This window comes from Eurytemora carolleeae, unplaced genomic scaffold (genome assembly GCF_000591075.1).
Source record: "Eurytemora carolleeae unplaced genomic scaffold, Eaff_2.0 scaffold1071, whole genome shotgun sequence".
NCBI lineage: Eukaryota > Metazoa > Arthropoda > Copepoda > Calanoida > Temoridae > Eurytemora > Eurytemora carolleeae.
Genome location: NW_019397356.1, coordinates 110,769 through 122,352, shown reverse-complemented (window position 1 = coordinate 122,352; position 11,584 = coordinate 110,769). Strand labels below are relative to the sequence as shown.

General features: G+C 32.6%; 1 protein-coding gene across 2 annotated transcripts; it reads left to right on the top strand.

Annotated features, from left to right (window-relative positions):
* Positions 1-917: 917 nt before the first annotated feature.
* Positions 918-9,791, top strand: LOC111713704 (isoaspartyl peptidase/L-asparaginase). 2 transcript variants are annotated; one of them, XM_023488639.1, is made up of 15 exons: positions 918-1,029; positions 1,402-1,471; positions 4,210-4,248; positions 4,598-4,640; positions 4,721-4,869; positions 4,922-4,970; positions 5,025-5,090; positions 5,325-5,422; positions 6,358-6,456; positions 6,935-6,970; positions 7,184-7,264; positions 7,790-7,860; positions 7,995-8,052; positions 8,815-8,860; positions 9,513-9,791. In XM_023488639.1, the coding sequence occupies exons 1-15, from the start codon at positions 976-978 to the stop codon at positions 9,595-9,597; spliced, it is 1,044 nt and encodes a 347-aa protein (XP_023344407.1). In that variant the 5' UTR covers positions 918-975; the 3' UTR covers positions 9,598-9,791. The 2 variants fall into 2 exon arrangements, with proteins under 2 accessions (XP_023344407.1, XP_023344406.1); XM_023488638.1 differs by lacking the exon at positions 8,815-8,860 and having other exon boundaries at positions 7,995-8,098.
* The last annotated feature ends 1,793 nt before the right edge of the window (positions 9,792-11,584 follow it).

Sequence of the window (11,584 nt, the reverse complement as noted above, 5' to 3'; positions counted from 1 at the left end):
TGGAGCGGATATAGTATTATAGTATTGTGAATCTTCCGTGGTCAACTTCACTACACAGTAGTAATCGTCTTCGTGTTTTCTTGAATTTGTTAACAATTATGTTTACACACTTCTTTGCAAACTTATAGCCTGTACATATCCATCAGGAACCTCATATTATAATTTACAAATTGAGAGTTTGTTGAAAGGGTCTGTACACGTAATTCAAGTAAACAAAGATATTTAAAATTATAAAACTGCATTTATCAGGAACTACTAGCTCTGGTGAAAACTTAGTTCTTGATAAGTCAAAGATATGTAAAGAGTCCTCTATGAATATAATTTACGTCTCCAATTTATTTAATTCAGTTTCTGAGGTCCCAAAACTGTTAAGCAATTGAAGTGCTAGAGGAGCTAGTGGCGTGCTATTGATCAGTATAATTGCTCGCCCTTTTATAGCTATTTCCATCTTTTTCTTTTATTTTTGTTATCGAAACATTGTTAAAAACTTAAGTTCTACTGATTAAACAATGTTTACAAGTCGTGATTACTGTATATACAGATATGCCGAGATATACCTAGAGATGGGCACCGTTAAAAAGCGCTCCCCAAGAATCTGAGATGTTCATCCTGTTTTAGAACTATTAGAATATGCTTGATAAGTTTGCTTTTATTGGTTTATCAAAATGCTTCTTTGACCAAAACCATTTTTCAAAATTATTTTGCTAATCGTTATGAAAAACCGTTTTGGTTAACAATTAGGTCAAATTAAACAATATCTAAGATTTTTTAGGAGCCTCTAAATAATTTAAAAACTTTAAATGTTCAGAAACGGACCTCAAAGCGATGCCCATCCGTATGCTATACCCAATACAAACAGGTTTTAAAAATCGTCATTTTTCAGCTTAATTTACATAGAGATACTGTCAACATTATCTAAACCTAGATAACGAGGAGTATCTTTCATTAATTTCAGTTTCAGAATTATTTCATTCGATGAAAATGTGTTCTGCTTTTGTTTTGTTATGTTTTTCTCTTCAGTATCTTAAAGTAGGATTTAAATTCAAATGTGGTCTATTTAATGATGATTAAAATGATTAAATATGAAAATCTAGGTTTAAATTTATTTTACAAATTCGTATATAGATAAAAGGTTAATACCTAAAAAATGATGTATATTTTTAAAAGGCCGGTTCAACGAGTGAGGGGTAGCAGGGCCCCCATGAAACCGGCGAAATGACCTCCGAAGCAAAATGACCTCCACACCCTGAATTTTTGTCTCCGCTTGCTGTATTTATTTTTTGAGTACTTTTTATGACTAACCAATCAAAACTCGAAATATATCTCGTTATAGGCGAATCCTCAACAGTTAAAAGAATCGTTTAATTAAACTATAACTATTAATTATTTAAAGATATTAAGGTGTCTGGAGGATTTGATATAAAGGGGAACATTGATGTGGCTCCGGTGGTTCTTGTGCATGGCGGAGCAGGTAAATATATTCTTTACATGTACGGTACTGTATGGCGTAGAATGGGTAAATATATTCTTTACATGTACTGTACTGCATGGTGGAGCAGATAATTATATTCTTTAGATGTACAGAACTGCATGATAGAACAGTTAAATATTTTTTTCATGTACTGTACTGCATGGTAGAACAGGTAAATATATTCTTTACATGTGCTGTACTGCATAGTAGAATATGTAAATTTATTCTATACATGTGCCATAAACTGCATATGGGGCAGGTATAGTATATTTTTTGCATGTACTGTACTGCCGGTGGAGCTGGTATAATATATCCTTTACATGTATTGTACTGCATAGTAGAGCAGATATATATTCTTTACATGTACTTTACTGAACGGTGGATCAGGTATAATATATTATTACATATGAAAGAAAAAATGAATCAATGCAACTACTCATTTGATTGAATATTCGACGAGTCGGTTTTTCTTACAATTTATTATTATTTACAACGATACAAAAACTAAGGGAAAATACTATACGAATCGAGTAGCATGAATTGAGAATGTTTCAGAGTGATGGGAGATCTCCAGGGGAACCTATTAACTAGGGAGCTGGTCTTCAACTGGCATTTTTCCCCGAGTTTCACTCCACCCTTGCTAACAGATTTATTTGAGTTTGCATGTGAACTCTATAAATAACCCAAGCCACGCCGATAACCGAAGCCACGCCAATTGTTCCGTTATTCCAGAGGCCCGGGCGCTGGTGGGATGGCCGGCCAGCTCCCGGGGAACTAGGGTTAAGCTCTAGGGATTCAAAATAGGATTCAAAAGTCCAACCGAAGGGTAAAAGGGGGGGGGGCATGATACCCCTAGGTAGCTATGATCTCAGCGATCTAAAAAATCCTTGAATCGCTTATCGTAAAAGATCAACAAAATCACACATTGTTACAATATTCTTTACATGTAGGGTTTCCAGTCGTAATTACGTTACGCGTAACACTTTCTTTCACTTACGCAGGAGCATTACGCTCATTACGCGTAATTACACGTTTATTACGTTTACGAAAGAAAGTCTAGTTTCGCGTAATTAATGCGTAATTACGCCAAATTACGTAGTACGAAACAATTCCATAATAAATAAAGTACATATTAATTCTCAGAAAAAATTATAGCGGGAAAGTATGTGTAAGCAGGGGCGGATACAGGGGGGGGGCGGGGGACATACGCCCCCCCTGAATTTGAAATTTTTTGTTCCTATTTTCAGAATAGCTTCTCAATAGCATGCTTAAGGGAAAGAAACCCTAGTGCAAAACAGGAAAAATATCTGTCTCAATAAACTTTAATGTGTGAAAAGTTAAAAATCTAGTTTTTTAGTCTTTAGTCATTAATTTCGACTCTTTTTGAGTCTGTCAAAAAATTTTCGCCAAAAGCGCGACTTTTTGTTCATTTAATTATAATTTTTTTGTTCCTTAAAAATCATGCCCCCCCCCCTCACTTAAATCCTGTATCCGCCCCTGTTTGTAAGGATATGCCCGCTACAACCATGTCAAAAATATTTTGACGATTTTATTGACATTTTTTTCAAACAAGGAAGGTAAACTTGAGAAAGTAGGTTGAAATATTAACAAGTCGTTGAAAATTGAAAATTTATAGATTATGTATTTTTTTTGATAAAAATAAATTGTTGGCCCTTTGTTACATTACAAAATTACATCAACATTCAACATAGTAGTGGCTGAAATTACATCAACATTCAACATAGTAGTGGCTGAAATTACATCAACATTCAACATAGTATAAGGCTGAAATTTCTGATTCAACTTGCGTGACATTATTTTCCTAGTAGGTTAGTTGTTTTTTTTAAATTAAAAGTTGAAACTTCAAAATTTCATAGATTTAATTATTGCAAAATTTCTCAAAATTGCTTTATAGAAATTACGCGAAATTACGGCGTAATTTAGCGAAATTGAAGTTTCGCTAATTACAAGTAATTAATACAAAATTTCGCGAAAGTACCTCGTAGAAATTATGCCGTAATTACGCTTGATTATAGTTTTGCTTATTACGCGTAATCATTACGAAATTTCGCGAAATTACGTTGTAGAAATTACGTGAAATTACGACTCGAAATAGATATTTCCCCAATTACGTGTAATCCTGCGAAATTACACGAAATGAAAATTATTATGCGTAATTGCACGTAATTACGTGTAAGAGAATAATCTATTACGTTGGAAACCCTATTTACATGTACTGTACTTTATGGCAAAGCAGGTATAATATATTCTTTACATGTACTGTATTGCATGGTGGAGCAGGTATACTATATTCTGTATATGTACTGTGCTTATGGTGGAGCAGGTATAATATATTCTTTATATGTACAGTACTGTATGGTGGAGCAGGTATAATATATTCTGTATATGTTCTGTGCTTATGGTGGAGTAGGTATAATATATTCTTTATATGTACTGTACTGTATGGCAGAGCAGGTATAATATATTCTTTACATGTACTGTACTGCATTGTGGAGCAGGTATATTCTTTATATGTACTGTACTGTACGATTTATTATATGATTTTTAATGTATATTTATACAGTATTTGCTAATAAATGATGCGAAAAAGAAATGTAATCATTTGCCAGTTGCAGCAAATACTGAATATTATTTCTACAGTGTTCATTCACTAAAACAGCCTCATTCCCTAAATATATCTAAATAGAAATACAATTCAATTTTTTTGTTTTTATTAGGCAGCATTCCACCAGAATATGAGGAGGAGAAGATAAATGGTAATTCTTGGATTTTATATCAATATCTTGGGTTTGTCATTTTAACAATTATTAAGACTACATAAATAGGACAACAGAATTACTGAAAAGAAAATTTAAGTAACAATAGATAAGATAGATAAATAGATGAACTGAACTCGCCACAAATTGTGATATTCAAATCTCTAAATCTTTGCAACATGATGGATTAAATCCAGAATGCAAAGTTTGAAAAAAACAAAGGTTTACAACATCGGGTTCTAAATATATTGAGATATTGTTACCTCAAACTCATAGCTTCATTGAAAAACAGAAAATGGAAAAAAATTGTTAACCTAACTTATAAAGAAAAATATTTTTGAATTCTAAGGTATGAAGAATGCTGTCAGAGAAGGCTGGAATATGCTCCAAAGGTAATTTTAATAAAGAGTGTCCAGAGAAATTTAAACAAAAAGTTTGATTTACAGGTAAATAACCGTTTTGAATGTTACAGTTCTGACAATGCGCTGAATGCCGCAATATCAGCTGTCAAGATAATGGAAGACGATCCAGCCTTCAATGCTGGGCGAGGTTCAAAACTTACAATCCTTGGCCAGGTAGAGATGGATGCAGCAGTTATGGATGGGAAACAAATGGAAGCAGGTTATATTTTTTTGCCTTAAAATATTTTTTAAAAACAAAGTTTGGTATTTAGGCGGAGTAGCTTGCCTAAAGGGTATCAAGCATCCGATTGAAGCAGCCAGGTATTCAACATTGTTGCACATTTTTAATCTACTTCATTTTTATTTAATTTTTAGATCTGTAATGGAAAACTCAAGCCATGTTCTCCTTGTTGGTGAAGGGGCAGGGAAATTTGCAATTAAGTAATTTTAAAGAATTTTAAAATTAAGAAAAAAATTGTAAAAATTGTTTTTTTAAAATCCACAATCTCTGTTGAAATATCTGGAACATTGCTATGACCCATTTAACTGTTGAATAGGAAAAAGAAAAAAGTTTCTTATGTGTCTTTGTTGTATTTATTAGACTTTTTAAAATCCCCAACTCGAGTCCAACAGTCGTCTTCTTATTGCACAGTTTTATGTTGCTTACTGTTATAGGAACGGTGGTGAGGAGGTTGGAGATGATTGGTTGATTACAGACAGAAGTAGACAACTTCTAGATGAGTATCTTAGAAACCATAACATCTCTCATATAGGTAATAACACAGTTATATTTTCCATACACCATTTTCGCAAGATGCAGAAGGCTTGCCTCCCCCCGTGTTGGGGGAGGGGGGAGGAGGTAAGAAGTCATTAACAGGGATCTCTATAGTTCCAAACATAACCAATTTTCTCGAAAATTTGAAGAAAAAAACTCTTAAGGCAAACTCAAATTCCACTATTTTTCAATATAAGCTCAGATTCTTTTTATTTTTTCTCCGCTACGCGCAAACTATTTGCTCTTTTCCCCCCTTGCTGAATGTCTAGTTGCGCGCCTTAATTACCCTCTCCCTCTTAATAATAATCCTGAAAATTTCTCAACTTCTTTATCTTAGATAACAAAAATCTGCATAACAATTTCATAACTACTAAATGAAATATTTATAATTTGGTCTTGTTTAAAATATCAAAGATTAACAAAAATTTTTCTTTTTCCGGTAATTTTGATATGTTGATATAGACCCAACCGATATTTTTGAAATGCCAGTGTCCGAATTTAATAAATTTTAGCCGCGGCACGAATCCCCCAAAAACCGATTTCAATTGAGCGCCGGCTTAAATCTTGAAAAATTGAATTTAATTTTGAGCCGCGGCTCAAATTCTTAAAATTCGGCCACAGGACGCAGAAGAAATGAACATGATTATTGGTTCATGACTGAATCTGGAGACACGACGACATACAATTCCCTGGAGCACACTGTATTTTAAATGGACCATGACCAGCTAATCCCAATTATATGAAGGACTGGACGATTTATATTTAGATCTCTTTGTTTCTGAAGAACATTTCCTTGGGTTAAACGGGTTCCCAATATTTGAGGCAAAAACGTCAGAGAGTTTTTGAGTATAATCGGACACAAGAACAGACAGACAGACAAACATATAACTACTTTATATATACAAATAGATTGACTCATGCTTACTTATTCAGACAGTGAGATGATTTGGACATTTGAACATCTTGGTCATCAGTTTGGTCATGGAACAGTTGGAGCTGTGGTGGTCGATACTCATGGAAACTTAGCAGCAGGTTTACATTCAAGGAATTCATTTTTCCCAATAAACTCTAATCTTCCTATCTTTGCACCTCTGATATTTATAACTATAAAATTCTGATAGATCCAATAATCTAAGATTGAAATATCAAAGGTTTACATCATCAGGTTGCAAATACATAGGGATAAGAACATTTGTGTTTGTTACAACGACTCAATTCCTTTTCAGAACTTATCCAAGTTCATTAATAAAGGACAACGAGGTAGGTTTAAAATTCGTCCTCCAATAATAAAGCTTTGTATCTATAGGGTGTCTCCAAAAAATGAGAAGCTAATGACGACAATAAATTTGTTTTTCGTCTTTGATAGCTTTTAAAGCAAAAGCTTGCGGATCAGAGTTTTAAGTTTCGACAAATAGAAAAAAATTGTGTTCCCTTCTTTTGTAATCGGTTTTCTTGATCTGAGAAGAAAATATTTAACTATATTCTCGTATAAATCATGATTATTTTTTAGCCACAAGTACTGGAGGGATCACTGGGAAAATACCAGGTACTTATTTAAAACTTGTAAATTAACATTTAAAAGAGTTAAACCAATTGGAAAATTTGAAGATATAAGATTTGTTAAGGTTAGTAACATAAATACAGGGTTAACCACAAAGAATAGTACAAACTTCAATAATTCTTTTTCTGTAAACTTCCGGCAGTTTATGTTTTAGGTCACCATTAAAATTCACATGTGGGTAAAAAATTTATAATTTAGGTCGGGTTGGTGACAGTCCTTCCGTGGGGCATGGTGTTTTCGCGGACAATCTTAGTGCAGCCATATCTTGCACTGGATCTGGTAAATTACAGCTTCAACAATTTACTTTAAACTTTTTATAGATCTTTAACATATTAGATTCTAGCGTGGGAATCCAGCTTTGTCTGGAGTTTTCCAATAAAAGTAAACCCACACAACTGAGAATTGTTATGTCAAGCTAATAACATTTCCGTGGTTTTCCAATAGAAATTTAAGATGAGTTGGGGTTCATAAGCTATGATCGGATAAAATCAACAGAAAAACTTTACATATTTGATTTTATAAAGAAGTGATCTGTTTGTATGTCTGATCATGACTCATGAACCCTTGACAGATTTGCCTCAATTTGTATTTTGGAACTACGGAATATTTCTTAGTCTGGTATTACAATTTTAAGTTGAGTAAGTTGACTTTTATGGCAAAGTTTAGAGCCTGGCAAAGTTGGGTTCCCAAGCTAGGGCGTCTTATATGATTTTATTCCAGCAAAATATTTAGCTCACTCTCACATTTTTTATCTTATATTAAAATCTTTTGTGTTGATACTAAATAAGTAAAATTTTACCATAGGAGAAACTTTTATGAAAGCCGGAGTTGCAAGGAGAATTGCTTCTAAGATAGAGATGGGGTTATCTCCAAAGGTAAAAGGGAACTTGATTGTTCTCGCAAAATCAAACTGTTATAGTAAAGTCACAAGTTTGACAGCTCTGTAGCTTCCAATTGTAAAACAGAATTTAGAATTCATACTTATAAAGTTAAAACCTTTAAAGTTCAGGACGCTGCTGAAGAAGCTCTTGAATATATGAAGGTTAGAGTTGGAGGAAGTGGTGGAGTTATAGTTCTTGATCCTACGGGAAATATTGGAATCCATTGGAACAGGTGATATATAATTTAATAGAGTTGGAAGGAACGGTGGAGTTATAGTTCTTGATCCTACTGGAAATATTGGAATCCATTGGAACAGGTTATATATATAGTTTAATAGAGTTGGAAGGAACGGTGGAGTTATAGTTCTTGATCCTACTGGAAATATTGGAATCCATTGGAACAGGTTATATATAGTTTAAAAGAGTTGGAAGGAACGGTGGAGTTATAGTTCTTGATCCTACTGGAAATATTGGAATCCATTGGAACAGGTTATATATAGTTTAATAGAGTTGGAAGGAACGGTGGAGTTATAGTTCTAGATCCTAATGGAAATATTGGAATCTATTGGAACAGGTTATATATATAGTTTAATAGAGTTGGAAGGAACGGTGGAGTTATAGTTCTAGATCCTACTGGAAATATTGGAATCCATTGAAACAGGATATGTATAGTTTAATAGAGTTGGAAGGAATGGTAAAGTTATAGTTCTTGATCCTACTGGAAATATTGGAATCCATTGGAACAGGTTATATATAGTTTAATAGAGTTGAAAGGAACGGTGGAGTTATAGTTCTTGATCCTACTGGAAATATTGGAATCCACTGGACCAGGTTATATATAGTTTAATAGTGTTGGAAGGAACGGTCAGTTCTTGATCCTACTGGAAATATTGGAATCCATTGGAACAGGTTATATAAAGTTTAATAGAGTTGGAGGGAGCGGTGGAGTTATAGTTCTTGATCCTACTGGAAATATTGGAATCCATTGGAACAGGTTATATATAGTTTAATAGAGTTGGAAGGAACGGTGGAGTTATAGTTCTAGATCCTAATGGAAATATTTGAATCCATTGGAACAGGTTATATATAGTTTAATAGAGTTGAAAGGAACGGTGGAGTTATAGTTCTAGATCCTACTGGAAATATTGGAATCCATTGGAACAGGTTTAATAGAGTTAAAAGGAACGGTGGAATTACAGTTCTTGATCCTGTTAGAAATATTGTAATCCATTGGCCTGAATTTGCAATTTCCATGCCAAGAATAAAATAAGATAGTTTCTAGATTTTTTATAATGACATTTTTAATGCTAAAAGAATATTGTTTTAGTCATCTCAAAATAGATATATAAAGGATTTGAGTCTTTGCAACAAATCCCAATTTTCTAATACCTATATATCTACAACCAAATTATGTAAACTTTTGATATTTCAAACTTTGATTGATTGACATAACAGAAGTCATAGTTTGAAATATCTAAGTCATCTAAGGTCTACAACATTGGGTTGTTAAGATATAGGGATTTAAAAATCAGAGTTTGTGGCAAAGACTCAATTCCTTTTCTTGCATACAACCTATTATTTTTCTTACCATATTCCATAAATATACAATTATATTATATTATACAACGTAAATATATTTTATTTAGTAAACAGATGGCCTGGGCCTATGCTAAAGATGGAAAACTACATTATGGGATTAACGTTGGAGAAGATTTTATTGAAGATCTCTGAGAAATTCCGTTGAGAAATATGCTGCGGATTCCTGAAATAAAATGTTTTTGTTTTTGTTTTTTTATAATTACGAACTAATTTGATCATCTGAGCTTTTTTGTAAACACAATCATCAAAGTGTTATTTTTTTTTAATTATTATTGGTAAATTGATGTAAATTTAAGTTCAGAAAATAAAATCATAAGGAACAGAAATCTCGCCTCAAACTCTAATTTTCTAAATCTAATCCTCATTCAACCTGGCATTGTTTTAACTTTTTGATATTTAAAACTTTGACTATTTGGAATAGCAGAACTCTATAGTATGAAATATCAAGGCACTACGACATCAGGTTGCAATGATCAAAAACTTGAAAATGTTTTTTACAAGGATACTAATCAGTTTTCAGAATTGATCTCTCCTAGTGTAACAAAGATAGGATTGATCTTTCTAGTGTACCAAAGGCATATGATTTATTTTTCTAGTGTCACTAAGATATGATGATCTTTCTAATGCAACAAGAAGGATAAAATTGGTCTTTCAGTGTCACAAAAAGATAGAATTGAATTTTCTAGTGTCACTAAGAGCGAATGGATTTTTCTAGTGTCACAGAATGAATTGACCGTTCTAGTGACACTGAAAAGTGCGACAGGGTTCGGACAAATATGACATCGTTAGAAATAATACATAAATCATTATCTACAGGCTTGAAAGATAAAGACAATTTTACGCGACGTACAATGTACGTACACAATCAATTTCTAAGATGTTAATGCTCAGAGCTATTCTGTGCGTACTGCATGAATGCTTTTGAAGTTTTTAATCATTAAATTGTCAGTATCATGCATCAACTGTTTGTTACGAAACAATCTCAGTTTCGTAATTTCAAAATTATGAAACGAATGGAGAATATATACTTACAATAGAAACTTCATTAATTTAATTTTTTTAAATTTAATTTATGAACTCTAAACAATGTAAGTAAAAATGTTTTTAAAGTTTTTAGGAAACATTTGGCTTGGTTTTTGAATGTTTCTAATTTTCTGCTTTGTGCCTAGCTGCCTTGAAGCAATAGTAGTCATGCACACCCATAGAGAATAGAATATATAGAGAGGAATTAAATGTAAAAAAGTGTAAAACGGCCATTTTGTTGTACTGTTTCCATACTCCAGGTGTACTTCACATATTTATGCTATATAACCTGTTGGGCCCTGGAATATCATTTTATAGAAAATCTAAAATTATTGTTAAAAGAAAACCAAATTATGAAATGATCATTTCACATAGACTCTATGTCTTCCACTTTACAAACGATGATTTTCCGTTATAACTATAAATCAAATGATGTTTGTATTCAACTAATTCATTATAAAGTTTATTTAACAGTTTAAAAAATTCGAAATTGAAATGAATAGTCTAGGGAACATACTGTATTAATGTACTCTACTGCATATAATTTGTGAACATTTACATGATTTGTACACTTTGAACTCCCTTTCAGGCTGAAAGGGACTGAAAAAATTCATACCGAGAGATTCTTTTAATTCCTCTCTATATATTCTATTCTCTATGTGCACACCACTGTCAGTTGAGTCAGTTCTATCTTGATGTTTCCAGTTTCACACATTCAGGCAACAATAGGTTATAGTGTACATCGTAGAGTACACAAATTAGGTTTAAACAAACTAGAAATTGAACCTTTATCACAAACTCAAATTTTCTAATGCATATATCTGTGCAGCCTGACGATGTAAACCTTATTTCATCTATCAAAATTCATCTCTACGATTTACGACATTGGATTTCAAAGATAAAGTGATTTAAAAAATCGGAGTGGCAGAAACTCAATTTCTTTATTTTGAGGATATTCAATTTTTCTACTATTATATATTTCATTTGTAATACGCAGTACACATTTTTTTTAAAAACTCAAATCTTAAAATTCCTATTAGTTAAAATAAACTGTACAAATTGGTAAAATGTTTTATGTTCAGTGTTTACAGCAGAC